The following is a 16,562-nucleotide window of genomic DNA, read 5'->3' as shown; positions in this document are numbered from 1 at the left end:
GACCGAGAAATTCCACTAGAGGTCAGCGTGATCACAGACGTGAAGTACTCAGCACAGACAGACACAAATGGAAAAATATATTCAATGAATAAATCCACAAAATAATATACTGTGAGGTTGTAATCAGAGTGTAATGAGCTGTACTCAGACGATACTTGATACTGGGCTCTGCATGTAGACTGAGAGGAAGTAGATTATACTGGTACCATATAAATAGAAGGTAGTTTCACCTCCAGGCAAATGCCTCAATTTAGTGTAGTGACCCCGGTCCAGCCGTCACAACACTTTTTTAGCAGTTTATATCAATTTTACAGCTTATTGAAGGCAGAAGGCAAAGCATGCGATGGCCGGGCACCAGGATCCAAAATGACAGTCACCTCAGCTCCCAATATCACCGCTGGGCTCCACTGACTATGGGCAGCCCGTTCTGTCCCCAGCAGTAGCAGAACTTGCGCACCCGTGTGAGTGGGAGAGCAAGTGATCCCGACTGAGCGAAAAGCGCCTCCAAGTCAGGTGTCAGGAGCGTGCAGGAAAACTTGGGCACACTTAGCCCCAGAATACAGCCTGTGGCATCAGCGTCGTCACTAGGCTGCGGCAGTGAACGGTGCCCGGAGGGAGCGGCTTTAGGGCAGTAGGAGTGGTGGATTTAATAGATTGGGTCTTGGTCCCAGCGGCGGCTAAGAGATATCAGGTAGGTTAGATAAGAAGCCACTTAGTGAGGAGATCTCCATAAAGCACGTCTGGATGGACCACACCCCTCTTTTTTATTATTTTATATACTAACAGGGGTGACAGGTGTGGTACATCCCTGCAAAGGCAGATCCATTCTCTTTCTCATCAGACTCTGCTGTCTTCCCTGCACTCTCACTCAGATGTTCACTGCTGCCAGTAGCACACGTATGAGAAGCAGAAGTATGGCGGCAGCTGTATAGATTCTGATATGTAATTCTCTGTATCATACTTACCATACACACATCATCCTTATTACTATTGAGAGAATAGAGGTAAAACACTGATGATGGGGGTGTAAGAGTGGATTATAACCTAGCAGATGATGATTACAGGGTATTATATGGTGTATTGCATGTAAAGTACCTTGTTCCACACCTACTCTGCTGTTGCAATATACCTTATATAAGGGTGAGTAACACGTGTACAGGCTTACCAGCGTATGAGCACACACATAAAGGAATGCTACCTTACCAATGCTTCCAGGAGTAACGTTAGGAGACATTTCTCTGATCTTTCAGCTCATATGACTGATGTTATTGTTCATCTATAGTCTACGGTATGTTCCCCATCTATTGTTTTACATTGGTGCTGACATAGGACTTGGCGAGTGACTACATCTCCATTTATACTTCATGGTTAGTTACCAGTACAAGAGAGAGATATATCTAAGTCTTATTATAATATTACATTTGTTATTGTGAGTGTTCTCAGGAGGGTGGACACAATGATTGTCTGAGACACAATATTATAAAGCCTTCATTAAAAGTTATGTTTTATTATACACACACATTTACAATTAAGTGTCCTAGAGAGTCGTCTTCTCCTATTGTTTACAAAATTAATATTGTTACAAAAAATGTCACATTTCCATAATGTATTTTATTTCCAGCAGATGGACACACAAGCAGGAATATCTCAGAAGGACATCTAATGTTATCCCCGGATTGTAACATAAAAGATAATGACAGTAGACAGGATTCTCCAGGAGATAACCCCATTACCCCAATTATACATCCAGCTCTATCAGCTGATCCCCCTGATCCTGGGAAATGTTCTCCTGATCACTCTGATATTGGTGCATCTGTTACAGCTCTGACAGTAGATACAGTGTTTCCCTGTTCTATAGATGCCAAATGTTTTACACAGAACACAAAGCGTATTAACCCACAGACAGGTAAGGCAAGTGAAAGGCCACTGATATGTTCTGAGTGTGGGAAATGTTTTACATACAAATCACATCTTGTTATACATCAGAGAAGTCACACAGGTGAGAGGCCACTGACATGTTCTGAGTGTGGGAAATGTTTTGCACGGAAATCACATCTTGTTATGCATCAGAGAAGTCACACAGGTGAGAAGCCGTTTCCATGTTCTGAGTGTGGGAAATGTTTTACACGCAAATCAGAGCTTGTTAAACATCAGCGAAGTCACACAGGTGAGAAGCCGTTTCCATGTTCTGAGTGTGGGAAATGTTTTGCACACAAATCAGATCTTGTTAGACATCAGAGGAGACACACAGGTGTGAAGCCATTTTCTTGCTCTGAGTGGGAAATGTTTTACACAGAAATCACAACTTGTTACACATCAGCAAATTCACACAGGTGAGAATATGTTTTCTTGCTCTGAGTGTACGAAATGTTTTACACGGAAATCAGATCTTATTACACATCAGCGAAGTCACACTGGTGAGAAGCCATTTCCATGTTCTGAGTGTGGGAAATGTTTTGCACACAAATCAAATCTTACTAAACATGAAAGAAGTCACACAGATGAGAAGACATTTTCATGCTCCGAGTGTGGGAAATGTTTTACACGGAAATCAGAACTTGTTAGACATCAGAGAAATCACACAGGTGGGAAGCAATTTTCTTGCTCTGAGTGTGGGAAATGTTGTTTAAGTAAATCACATCTTGTTACACATCAGAGAAGTCACACAGGTGTGAAGCCATTTTCTTGCTCTGTGTGTGGGAAATATTTTACACAGAAATCACAACTTGTTACACATCACGAAGTCACACAGGTGTGAAGCCATTTTCTTGCTGTGAGTGTGGGAAATGTTTTACACGGAAATCATATCTTGTTAATCATCAGAGAATTCACACAGGTGAGAAGCCATTTTCTTGCTCTGAGTGTGGGAAATTTTTTACACAGAAATCACATCTTGTTAGACATCAGCAAAGTCACACAGGTGAGAAGCCATTTCCATGTTTTGAGTGTGGCAAATGTTTTGCACGGAAATCAGTTCTCTTTATACATCAGAGAAGTCACAAAGGTGAGAAGCCATTTACATGTTTTGAGTGTGGGAAATGTTTTGCACAGAAATCAGTTCTTGTTATACATCAGAGAAGTCACAAAGGTGAGAAGCCATTTCCATGTTTTGAGTGTGGGAAATGTTTTGCACACAAATCAGATCTGGTTAGACATAACAAGTCACACAGGTGTGAATCCATTTTCTTGCTCTGAGTGCGGGAAATGTTTTACACAGAAATCACATCTTGTTACACATCAGCGAAGTCACACAGGTGAGAGGCCATTTCCATACTCTGAGAAATAAGCTTTTGTTGCACACAATAGACTTCACTCAGGTGAGAAACCATTTTAATCTTCTGGAGTATACTTATCATTGCCATGTAATGTTCCTCAAGATTCTGTCCTATCTCTTATGCTTTTTGCAATATACATGCAACAGGTCCTTCTGATAGAAGCTCACCAACAAAGGGCAGGGCTACAGCTCAGCTTTGCAAACCAAACAGACTTAAGCTTGGGGGTTCAGAGTAACAAAATGCTGATCATGGGGGTAATTCTGAGTTGATCGCAACAGGAATTCTGTTAGCAACTGGGCAAAACCATGTGCACTGTTGGGGAGGCAGATATAACATTTGCAGAGAGAATTAGATTTGGGTGGGTTATTTTATTTCTGTGCAGGGTAATACTGGCTGCTTTATTTTTACACTGCAAATTAGATTGCAGATTGAACTCACCACACCCAAATCTAACTCTCTCTGCACATGTTATATCTGCCTCCCCTGCAGTGCACATGGTTTTGCCCAGTTGCTTACAGAATTTCTGCTGCGATCAACTCAGAATTCCCCCCCATGTGCGGAATCTTGGGGGTAAATTTACTAAGATGGGAGTTCTATTTAAGATGGGATGTTGCCAATAGCAAGACAGCCAGACTCCAGCACTTATTTCCCTCAGAAGATCTACCTACAGTCATACATGTATTTGTATCATCACACATAGACTACAGCAATGTCCTCTACCTTGGTCTCCCAGCAAAATAATTGCACCACTTGTAGCTTGTACAGAATGCAGCAGCCAGGCTGTTACCTAACCAGCCTGTTCCTGCCACATAACACCCATTCTCTGCTCCCTTCACCGGCTGCCTGTAAGATGACTCTATTACATAATCTTACTGACTCTCCCAGCCCTACATGACCAGGGTCCATGTACCAAAAGCAGCGCCCTGTTTGGTTCCATCTGCAGATGAAGGACTGTAACCAGCAGTATCATAATTCCCCAAGCAGTGCTAAGATGTCGGGTGACACAGGGTAGGCGGCACCTTTGCAGTAGCGGGGGCTGCCAGAGCAGTGTGTACATAATGGAAAGCTGCTCAATCAGATTGTAATGTCACTCAGGTGCTAAAAGGGAGGGGTAAATCTGTGTAGGAAAAAACTGTGTTCCCTAATGCACACCGAGTGAAAAATAATACTACATAATAGTCAGATAATACGGAGATCTTAGTTGCGTAGGGGTGATTAACCCTATATCTGCAGATATACGCAACTAAGATCTCTGTATTATCTGACTATTATGTAGTAATATTTTTCACTCGGTGTGCATTAGGGAACACAGTTTTTTCCTACACAGAATTACCCCTCGGAAATGATCTATCAAATATGATAAATAGATCGGGCGCTTGTAGGTGCTGTTGCTCAAACAGCTGCTGCTATAAGAATTGGGTTAGTCACCCCCAATATATACACAACAAAGGAAAAGAACAATTAGCAGCGCTGATGGATGTATATAAAATATAATAGAAGGATTGGGTGCTGATATAAGATAATTTAATCAAATATGATCATTAACACAATAAAAACACAATAAATATAAAATAAATTATATAGTACTTAGAAGTATTTGCTAAAAAATTGAGGGGTCACAATGGTACTGCCTACTATTAGTGTAGTCCGTTCCCAATTCATATAGACTGGATAGTGCAAAATGGATGAACTACCCTGGACTGACGGCGCAGTCACTGGATGATGTTTAGTTACCACAATTTTGCCGCTGGAGGAATTAAAGTCCCTTCAAGTTGTTTATTATGGGTCCTCACTGCATCGCGGTGTCTCCTTAGTTTCCAAGGAGTGGTGGTGGTTCAATTGGGTAGAATGTTCAAAGGGTCCAAATGATAGGCACAATGTCCAGTCCTGGTCCGGATACACGTGGCAGCAAATTTCCAGTAGGTGATAGCCCCCAATAGCTACTGGAAATTTGCTGCCACGTGTATCCGGACCAGGACTGGACATTGTGCCTATCATTTGGACCCTTTGAACATTCTACCCAATTGAACCACCACCACTCCTTGGAAACTAAGGAGACACCGCGATGCAGTGAGGACCCATAATAAACAACTTGAAGGGACTTTAATTCCTCCAGCGGCAAAATTGTGGTAACTAAACATCATCCAGTGACTGCGCCGTCAGTCCAGGGTAGTTCATCCATTTTGCACTATCCAGTCTATATGAATTGGGAACGGACTACACTAATAGTAGGCAGTACCATTGTGACCCCTCAATTTTTTAGCAAATACTTCTAAGTACTATATAATTTATTTTATATTTATTGTGTTTTTATTGTGTTAATGATCATATTTGATTAAATTATCTTATATCAGCACCCAATCCTTCTATTATATTTTATATACATCCATCAGCGCTGCTAATTGTTCTTTTCCTTACAGAATTACCCCTCCCCTTTTAGCACCTGAGTGACATTACAATCTGATTGAGCAGCTTTCCATTTTGTGTAGTGCAGTGTGTACATAGGTAATATTGTCTCCAAGCAGCACTGAGGTGTCAGGGGAGACAGGGCGGATGGCTGCAGTGCGGTATCAGGGGCTGCTGGAGGCAGTGTCTATGTGGGTAATCATGTCCCAAAAAAGAGCTAAGGTGTCAGGGAGACAGCGGGTGGCAGTAGTGGAAGGAGACAGGGTGGTGGCAGTAGAGGGGTAGACAGGGAAAGTGACAGTAGTGGGGGATACAGGGCGGTGGCAGTAGTGTGAGAAGATGGGGCAGTGGGAGGAGACAGGGCAGGTGGTAGTGGGGGAGACGGCGAGTGGCAGTAGTGGGGGGGAGACAGGGCGGGTGGCCGCAGTGCAGTTACAGGGGCTGCTGGAGGCAGTAAAGAGGTGTATGGGTCCCGCACAGAACAAGTTGATAATTAGACATGATGATGATCATGCTTCCTTATTTCTAATTAATCCCTTGTATGTGTTACTGTTATTTGCTGTGTCAGCCTTCATGTGTGTTCTGTGTAATAATCCTGAAAGTAGTGCTGCCACCGATCTCATATCATTTGTAGTAACTTGGAAAAGAGGAGATACGAGGTGCACTCTGGAAGCTTATAGGGGGTTAATCAGAGATGAACGCAGATGTGACATCACGCAGCCCCTGAAAAATGGTCCCGGCCCACCCGCGTTCACCCCTCAGGGATGTGACCGCAATGTGCGCATGTATATATTACCACCACCAGCAAACTGTTGCGAGACGCTATTGCGGCTGGTTCTGAATGACCCCCATAGGCTGTTGTGCAGAGTAAAGTATTTTTTAAGTTTAAAATATAGAGAAAAATCTGTGAATTAAAGATATGAAATAAAGTTGTTTAAAAACAAAAGGTTTCCGTTGAGTCTTTTTATGTGTCTGTGTATTATATTATTATCAGATAATTGTCGCTATGGTGACAGAAACAATTTCCTGTTACTGTGTCCCTTGTATTGTTACTTTTGTGTCCACATAATATCAGTGTTGCTGTGTATAAATATCCCGTCTGGTGTGTAAAGGTGGGTACACACGCTGCCATTGTGACTGTGCGATTTCCCTTGAACTGGCCGGAGCCCAGAACCACCAATAGTGACTATGTACTTGTGTTTGTGGCTATGTCTTAGTGTGACAGCTCATGTGAATAGTGGGGTATATATAGATATCTTATTTTTTTTAAATGATGTCTGTTCAAAGGTTCAGTTTTTGTTTTTTTACTTGTAGGTGAATTAGGGTTGTTGTATTGTCGAAGTCAAAAATATTACATACACACCACATGCAAACACCATCCACGCCCGCTACGTACACTGGTTCACGTATTGACACGTGGTATGAGTATATACGGTAGCATACGCAATCGCACAGAAAAGCCACAAAGACATATTCAATATTCTATTTATATAGTGCATAATGTACACATAGTCTCCACACACATTCCCAGCAAGTTACATATACTCAAAGGATAGAATAACAGAGTCATTCATGATGTGAGGGGATGGAGTAAGGTTAGTACTTAGTGCTTGGTATCCAGAAGTGCAATATCTTGAGACCTATATTCTGGTTGCTATGTGCAGTTTATAGCATGTTTCTGCACATATATAAGGATAGAACAGCAGAGTTATTCAGGGTTACAGGATGTGAGGGGATGGAGCAAGGTTAGGACTTAGTGTTTGGTATCTAGAAGTGCAATATCTTGAGACCTATATTCTGGTTGCTATTTGCAGTTTATAGCATGTTTCTGCACATATATAAGGATAGAACAGCAGAGTTATTCAGGGTTACAGGATGTGAGGGGATGGAGCAAGGTTAGGACTTAGTGTTTGGTAACCAGAAGTGCAATATCTTGAGACCTATATTCTGGTTGCTATGTGCAGTTTATAGCATGTTTCTGCACATATATAAGGATAGAACAGCAGAGTTATTCAGGGTTACAGGATGTGAGGGGATGGAGTAAGGTTAGGACTTAGTGTTTGGTAACCAGAAGTGCAATATCTTGAGACCTATATTCTGGTTGCTATGTGCAGTTTATAGCATGTTTCTGCACATATATAAGGATAGAACAGCAGAGTTATTCAGGGTTACAGGATGTGAGGGGATGGAGCAAGGTTAGGACTTAGTGTTTGGTATCTAGAAGTGCAATATCTTGAGACCTATATTCTGGTTGCTATTTGCAGTTTATAGCATGTTTCTGCACATATATAAGGATAGAACAGCAGAGTTATTCAGGGTTACAGGATGTGAGGGGATGGAGCAAGGTTAGGACTTAGTGTTTGGTAACCAGAAGTGCAATATCTTGAGACCTATATTCTGGTTGCTATGTGCAGTTTATAGCATGTTTCTGCACATATATAAGGATAGAACAGCAGAGTTATTCAGGGTTACAGGATGTGAGGGGATGGAGTAAGGTTAGGACTTAGTGTTTGGTAACCAGAAGTGCAATATCTTGAGACCTATATTCTGGTTGCTATGTGCAGTTTATAGCATGTTTCTGCACATATATAAGGATAGAACAGCAGAGTTATTCAGGGTTACAGGATGTGAGGGGATGGAGCAAGGTTAGGACTTAGTGTTTGGTAACCAGAAGTGCAATATCTTGAGACCTATATTCTGGTTGCTATGTGCAGTTTATAGCATGTTTCTGCACATATATAAGGATAGAACAGCAGAGTTATTCAGGGTTACAGGATGTGAGGGGATGGAGTAAGGTTAGGACTTAGTGTTTGGTAACCAGAAGTGCAATATCTTGAGACCTATATTATGGTTGCTATGTGCAGTTTATAGCATGTTTCTGCACATATATAAGGATAGAACAGCAGAGTTATTCAGGGTTACAGGATGTGAGTGGATGGAGTAAGGTTAGGACTTAGTGCTTGGTATCCAGAAGTGCAATATCTTGAGACCTATATTCTGGTTGCTATTTGCAGTTTATAGCATGTTTCTGCACATATATAAGGATAGAACAGCAGAGTTATTCAGGGTTACAGGATGTGAGGGGATGGAGTAAGGTTAGGAATAAGTGTTTGGTAACCAGAAGTGCAATATCTTGAGACCTATATTCTGGTTGCTATGTGCAGTTTATAGCATGTTTCTGCACATATATAAGGATAGAACAGCAGAGTTATTCAGGGTTACAGGATGTGAGGGGATGGAGTAAGGTTAGGAATAAGTGTTTGGTAACCAGAAGTGCAATATCTTGAGACCTATATTCTGGTTGCTATGTGCAGTATATAGCATGTTTCTGCACATATAAGGATAGAACAACAGAGTTATTCAGGGTTACAGGATGTGAGGGGATGGAGCAAGGTTAGGACTTAGTGTTTGGTAACCAGAAGTGCAATATCATGAGACCTATATTCTGGTTGCTATGTGCAGTTTATAGCATGTTTCTGTACATATATAAGGATAGAACAGCAGAGTTATTCAGGGTTACAGGATGTGAGGGGATGGAGTAAGGTTAGGACTTAGTGTTTGGTAACCAGAAGTGCAATATCTTGAGACCTATATTCTGGTTGCTATGTGCAGTTTATAGCATGTTTCTGTACATATATAAGGATAGAACAGCAGAGTTATTCAGGGTTACAGGATGTGAGGGGATGGAGTAAGGTTAGGACTTAGTGTTTGGTAACTAGAAGTGCAGTATCTTGAGACCTATATTCTGGTTGCTATTTGCAGTGTATAGCATGTTTCTGCACATATATAAGGATAAAACAGCAGAGTTATTCAGGGTTACAGGATGTGAGGGGATGGAGCAAGGTTAGGACTTAGTGTTTGGTAACCAGAAGTGCAATATCTTGAGACCTATATTCTGGTTGCTATTTGCAGTTTATAGCATGTTTCTGCACATATATAAGGATAGAACAGCAGAGTTATTCAGGGTTACAGGATGTGAGGGGATGGAGTAAGGTTAGGACTTAGTGCTTGGTAACCAGAAGTGCAGTATCTTGAGACCTATATTCTGGTTGCTATTTGCAGTGTATAGCATGTTTCTGCACATATATAAGGATAAAACAGCAGAGTTATTCAGGGTTACAGGATGTGAGGGGATGGAGTAAGGTTAGGACTTAGTGTTTGGTAACCAGAAGTGCAATATCTTGAGATCTATATTCTGGTTGCTATGTGCAGTATATAGCATGTTTCTGCACATATATAAGGATAGAACAGCAGAGTTATTCAGGGTTACAGGATGTGAGGGGATGGAGTAAGGTTAGGAATAAGTGTTTGGTAACTAGAAGTGCAATATCTTGAGACCTATATTCTGGTTGCTATTTGCAGTTTATAACATGTTTCTGCACATATATAAGGATAGAACAGCAGAGTTATTCAGGGATACAGGATGTGAGGGGATGGAGTAAGGTTAGGACTTAGTGCTTGGTAACCAGAAGTGCAGTATCTTGAGACCTATATTCTGGTTGCTATTTGCAGTGTATAGCATGTTTCTGCACATATATAAGGATAGAACAGCAGAGTTATTCAGGGATACAGGATGTGAGGGGATGGAGTAAGGTTAGGACTTAGTGTTTGGTAACCAGAAGTGCAATATCATGAGACCTATATTCTGGTTGCTATGTGCAGTTTATAGCATGTTTCTGCACATATATAATGATAGAACAGCAGAGTTATTCAGGGTTACAGGATGTGAGGGGATGGAGTAAGGTTAGGACTTAGTGTTTGGTAACCAGAAGTGCAATATCTTGAGATCTATATTCTGGTTGCTATGTGCAGTATATAGCATGTTTCTGCACATATATAAGGATAGAACAGCAGAGTTATTCAGGGTTACAGGATGTGAGGGGATGGAGTAAGGTTAGGACTTAGTGCTTGGTATCCAGAAGTGCAATATCTTGAGACCTATATTCTGGTTGCTAATTGCAGTTTATAGCATGTTTCTGCACACATATAAGGATAGAACAGCAGAGTTATTCAGGGTTACAGGATGTGAGGGGATGGAGTAAGGTTAGGACTTAGTGTTTGGTATCCAGAAGTGCAATATCTTGAGACCTATATTCTGGTTGCTATTTGCAGTTTATAGCATGTTTCTGCACATATATAAGGATAGAACAGCAGAGTTATTCAGGGTTACAGGATGTGAGGGGATGGAGTAAGGTTAGGACTTAGTGTTTGGTATACAGAAGTGCAATATCTTGAGACCTATATTCTGGTTGCTATGTGCAGTTTATAGCATGTTTCTGCACATATATAAGGATAGAACAGCAGAGTTATTCAGGGTTACAGGATGTGAGGGGATGGAGTAAGGTTAGGACTTAGTGTTTGGTAACCAGAAGTGCAATATCTTGAGACCTATATTCTGGTTGCTATCTGCAGTTTATAGCATGTTTCTGCACATATATAAGGATAGAACAGCAGAGTTATTCAGGGTTACAGGATGTGAGGGGATGGAGTAAGGTTAGGACTTAGTGTTTGGTAACCAGAAGTGCAATATCTTGAGACCTATATTCTGGTTGCTATGTGCAGTTTATAGCATGTTTCTGCACATATATAAGGATAGAACAGCAGAGTTATTCAGGGTTACAGGATGTGAGGGGATGGAGTAAGGTTAGGACTTAGTGTTTGGTAACCAGAAGTGCAATATCTTGAGACCTATATTCTGGTTGCTATTTGCAGTATATAGCATGTTTCTGTACATATATAAGGATAGAACAGCAGAGTTATTCAGGGTTACAGGATGTGAGGGGATGGAGTAAGGTTAGGAATAAGTGTTTGGTAACCAGAAGTGCAATATCTTGAGACCTATATTCTGGTTGCTATTTGCAGTATATAGCATGTTTCTGCACATATATAAGGGTAGAACAGCAGAGTTATTCAGGGTTACAGGATGTGAGGGGATGGAGTAAGGTTAGGACTTAGTGTTTGGTATCCAGAAGTGCAATATCTTGAGACCTATATTCTGGTTGCTATGTGCAGTTTATAGCATGTTTCTGCACATATATAAGGATAGAACAGCAGAGTTATTCAGGGTTACAGGATGTGAGGGGATGGAGTAAGGTTAGGACTTAGTGTTTGGTAACCAGAAGTGCAATATCTTGAGACCTATATTCTGGTTGCTATTTGCAGTTTATAGCATGTTTCTGCACATATATAAGGATAGAACAGCAGAGTTATTCAGGGTTACAGGATGTGAGGGGATGGAGTAAGGTTAGTACTTAGTGCTTGGTATCCAGATGTGCAGTATCTTGAGATCTACATTCCGGTTGCTATTTGCAGTTTATAGCATGTTTCTGTGCATAGATATGTACAGAATTGTAATATTCACAAATACTGTAAATACTGTACTCTTGATATTCGGCGGTAACCCAGTGGTGAACACCTGCAAGCACACCTGGACCAAGCATCGCCCATTCATTTAAACCAACCTATGACCCCTCATGTACTGTAAATGACCTGCCCTTTGACCTATGTAAGAAGAGCTTACATTTCCCATTGTACTGTATTTGGACACATTGTATAAAGAGAGTCCTCCTGACTAGGCTCAGTCTATTCTCTGAAGGTCATCTTGCTAAGACTGACTGAGGACCGGATCCGGGAGCGCTCGTGAACAAACGTATGTACTATTGGTTGTAGCTCTTCTCTGTAATATTGTTGTATCTTTTATCTGTATATTTTGAGTAAATACTGTTGATGTGTTGGACCACAACATTACATGTAACTACTGGTGTCGCATTCCATTGTTTGGGGATAAGGTGTAGTCAGCCACACGTGTCACTGCATTGTGCGCATAGCGTGTTGGCGTGTATATGCAACGTGCATACATATCTTAGCGGTTATTTGCTTACGTTATGTGGCTACAGCGGCCCGAACCACAGTGTGATACAGTATTGCTTTTCCTTGTAAATTAATCAAACTTTACAGTATTTAAATAAACTTACCTGACCCTCGCCTGGAAATGTCCATGTATGAAGGTATGGGAGATACCTGCTGCAGTCCCTTCTACCTACATTTGGGAGGTCCGGTTGTTTTGGGGGAATGAGAAGCAAATAGTAAATGATACATTGGCTCCATAACGTCTCGCTGACCCTCTGATTATTACAAAAATATGTTACACAAAATGACATTTGCATTACCAACCATTAATTAAACAAGAAAAACACAACACAATAAAAAAAAATGATACACAAAAAATAGAAGAAAATCACCAATTCTGGTCTGGATTCATTGACTCTATCAGGAGAACAAGAGACTTCTTAACACGGACTATGCCAACAGCAACCAGTAGAGGAATCAGGCGTATCCCACAGAATATCAGTGCTGCCACCATACATTGGGGAGAGAAGATAAAGTGCAGATTTCTGAACAGTGCTTTTAGAAGGAACACAAGAAGTGCATAGATCACAATGATCAGAAGTCCTGGACACTGAGGTTCTAATGACCTCAATGCAGATTACTTGGAGCAAGAGACTAGGGTAAGGGCAACAACATTTTTTTTAAACAATTAAAAATCCGGTTTGAAAAAAAAAAACAAATTTAAAAAACAAGGATCGTCCAGTACAGAGGACTGTGTACTCAGCATGTCTAAGTACATACCACTGGACGACCCGCTGGAATGGGAGGAGGGGGTGGGCTGTATGGGTCCTTGCGTAAAACAGCTAATCTGTTGAGGAGGGTTTCCCGGCACATAATGCATGGGTTGGTGATGTGGGTAGATGAGTGGGGGCACATTTTGGAGACAGCACATGGCAGGTGGTGTTATCTCACACATCTCAACAAGAGATTCATCATTGTGCATGAGGTAGCATCAAGAACCAGACACTTGCAGATCTTTTGATCCTCCTTCATCAGTCGCATCTCCACCTCGATGTAATTGGCAACAGATTGCTCCAAGTCCGGAGACCTATGTAGAACCTCATGAGTAAAAAACTCTGCATGAGTAAAAAACTGTTGTGAGCTGGGCGGGGCAGAAGTGGTTTTTCGGATGACCTCCACTGTTTTGGGGGTCATTGCTGTGGCGTTGGGTCGTCCACTTCAGTTGCCTCACTCATGGAAGGCTTCACTTCCAGCTCCAGTGTAATATCCTGCAATATAAAACAAAAATTAACTCCATGTAAAAATGTGTGTGTACAATACAATACAAATGTGTGTGTACTTACCAGGTCCAGACTATCCGATGCCTCCTCTTCCACAAGAGTGGGAGAATCTGGATCCAGATTACACTGTGACCTTATCCTTGTCTCTTGCTCCAAAGTGAATTTCATGAGGTGATAATACCACAGCGTTGGCTTGTAAACCTCATCCGTCCCGGCTCCTGAACGTTGTGATTCCATGTACTTCTTGTAATCCTACAAAAACACTGGAAATTTGCAATGTTCTTCTTTACCTAATCTAGGTCTGCAGCGCTGTTCCTGGCTCTACTGTATCTGATCAGCTGGTCATATGCCCGATTCCTCTGTGTCCTGTTGGCATAGTCCACACTTATTACACACCACAGGCACTCGTTCTCCTGATACAATTCAATGAATCCAGACCAGAATTTGTGATCTTCTTCTGCTGACATATCTGTGGGAAAAATATTATACACAATTTATCTACAAAGTACAAGTGTAATGTACACACCTGTGTCATACAACCTGTATAGTAACGCACAAACAGCAACTTGAATTGTGAGCACACAGCTGAAAATTAAAACAAATCTGCAGCATTGTTACACATTATTACACACCATAATGCCCATTACACATTATTTCACACTAATGCCCATTACACATTATTACACACCGTTATGCCCCTTGCACATTATGCCACACAGCATAATGCCCATTACACATTATTACACATCCATAATGCCCATTATACATTATGCCACATACCATAATGCCCATTACTTATGCCACACCCCGTAATGCCCCTTACACATTATTACACATCCATAATGCCAATTATACATTATGCCATATACCATAATGCCCATTACTTATGCCACACCCCGTAATGCCCCTTACACATTATTACACATCCATAATAAGGCCCATTACATATTATGCCACACACTGTAATGCCCAATACACATTATTACACACCGTAATGCCCATTACACATTATTACACATCTGTAATGCCCATTACACATTATTACACACCGTAATGCCTGCAATCGCTTTCATCGTAGAAGCCGTCGCTCTCCGGCGACCCCTGTTACCCTGCAGCAACACGCCTGCGCATTGCAATGTGTTGCTGCCCTGTCACCGGGCAGCAACACGCCTGCAAATTGCGGGTTACACGCTTGCGCAGTTCAGACCCGATCGTACTACTGTGAGAAAATACAGCATGTGAACAGGTCTGAATGAGGATCATGGTGCGATATGTGCTAATTTTTTTACCATTGTGACTATATAGTCATCGCACCGTGTGTAATGTATACAGCTTTATTCCTTCTATACGAACAGGGAAAGAAAGGTTCTACATAATATCTGTATTCAGAAGGCTACAGCCAGACGCAGGACAGCAGTACTACATGAGATGATGAGCAGTAATCTATATGTTCCCAGAAATTCCCCTGAGATGACAGGACACATGGATAATGTCCCTGATCAGAGGGTGGAACTGCCAAATACTGTGACAGAGACAACGTTCTAAAGGCATATATATGTATTCCTGGACAGTATGTATATACATGGGTATGTATACATGATACCCAGATGATTCTATATAATCACAATATAACAGTGATTTCATATTCATCATTATCTTATCTATTATATTCACCCATTCTGTATTCAGCATATATAGGAAAGTATAATCATATGAAAATGACTATATTCTATAGCGCAGTCTAGAAATCCCGCTGCATTACATTAGGTAAATATGAGTCACCCGTCTCATACATGCACAAAATACTACCATATGTATATGCACTTAGAGACGTTACCACACAGATAGACTTAGCACCCTGTTATTCTTGGGATGCCACAAATCCACAATCCATCCATCATATCGCTCCAGACATATGGAAAATAAACACAACAATAAAAATAATATAGTGCAGTATTTCTGATCACTAATGTCCTAAAGTTTAGCCACTTGGTGTACAGAGCAGGGAATACATTGTGAACCCGTTTCCAAACGGTTTTCTTCCACCAATCGTTGCTCCCCTTCAATCAACAGGAAAGACACCACGTGTACCAGCAATACATATATGTGCTTACATGAAGCTTACTTGTAAGCCACCTTGGTAATAGCGCCTACAGGTATCTTTTCCCTTTACTCTCCTCCGGTGTTTATGGATTACACTGCTTACTAGTGATGTGCACCGGACATTTTTCGGGTTTTGTGTTTTGGTTTTTGATTCGGTTCCGCGGCCGTGTTTTGGATTCGGACACGTTTTGACAAAACCTCACCGGAAAAATTTGGGTTGGATTCGGATGTGTTTTGGATTCAGGTGTTTTTTTTCAAAAAACCCTAAAAAACAGCTTAAATCATAGAATTTGGGGGTCATTTTGATCCCATAGTATTATTAACCTCAATAACCATAATTTCCACTCATTTTCAGTCTATTCTGAACACCTCACACCTCACAATATTATTTTTAGTCCTAAAATTTGCGCCGAGGTCGCTGGATGGCTAAGCTAAGCGACCCAAGTGGCCGACACAAACACCTGGCCCATCTTGGAGTGGCACTGCAGTGTCAGGCAGGATGGCACTTCAAAAAAATTGTCCCCAAACAGCACATGATGCAAAGAAAAAAAGAGGCGCACCAAGGTCGCTGTGTGACTAAGCTAAGCGACACGAGTGGCCGACACAAACACCTGGCCCATCTAGGAGTGGCACTGCAGTGTCAGGCAGG

General features: G+C 41.4%; 1 protein-coding gene across 1 annotated transcript in view; it reads left to right on the top strand.

Moving 5' to 3' along the window:
- LOC134984796 (oocyte zinc finger protein XlCOF7.1-like) overlaps positions 1-2,425 on the top strand; it is a 29,691-nt gene extending 27,266 nt beyond the window's left edge. The window contains exon 3 of the mRNA XM_063950278.1: positions 1,622-2,425. Within this exon, the coding sequence (XP_063806348.1) occupies positions 1,622-2,337 (716 nt within the window). The 3' untranslated portion in view covers positions 2,338-2,425. The remainder of the gene's footprint in view (positions 1-1,621) is intronic.
- The last annotated feature ends 14,137 nt before the right edge of the window (positions 2,426-16,562 follow it).

Source organism: Pseudophryne corroboree (genome assembly GCF_028390025.1).
Source record: "Pseudophryne corroboree isolate aPseCor3 chromosome 3 unlocalized genomic scaffold, aPseCor3.hap2 SUPER_3_unloc_80, whole genome shotgun sequence".
NCBI classification, from domain to species: Eukaryota; Metazoa; Chordata; class Amphibia; order Anura; family Myobatrachidae; genus Pseudophryne; species Pseudophryne corroboree.
This window is presented reverse-complemented; position numbering and strand designations above follow the sequence as displayed.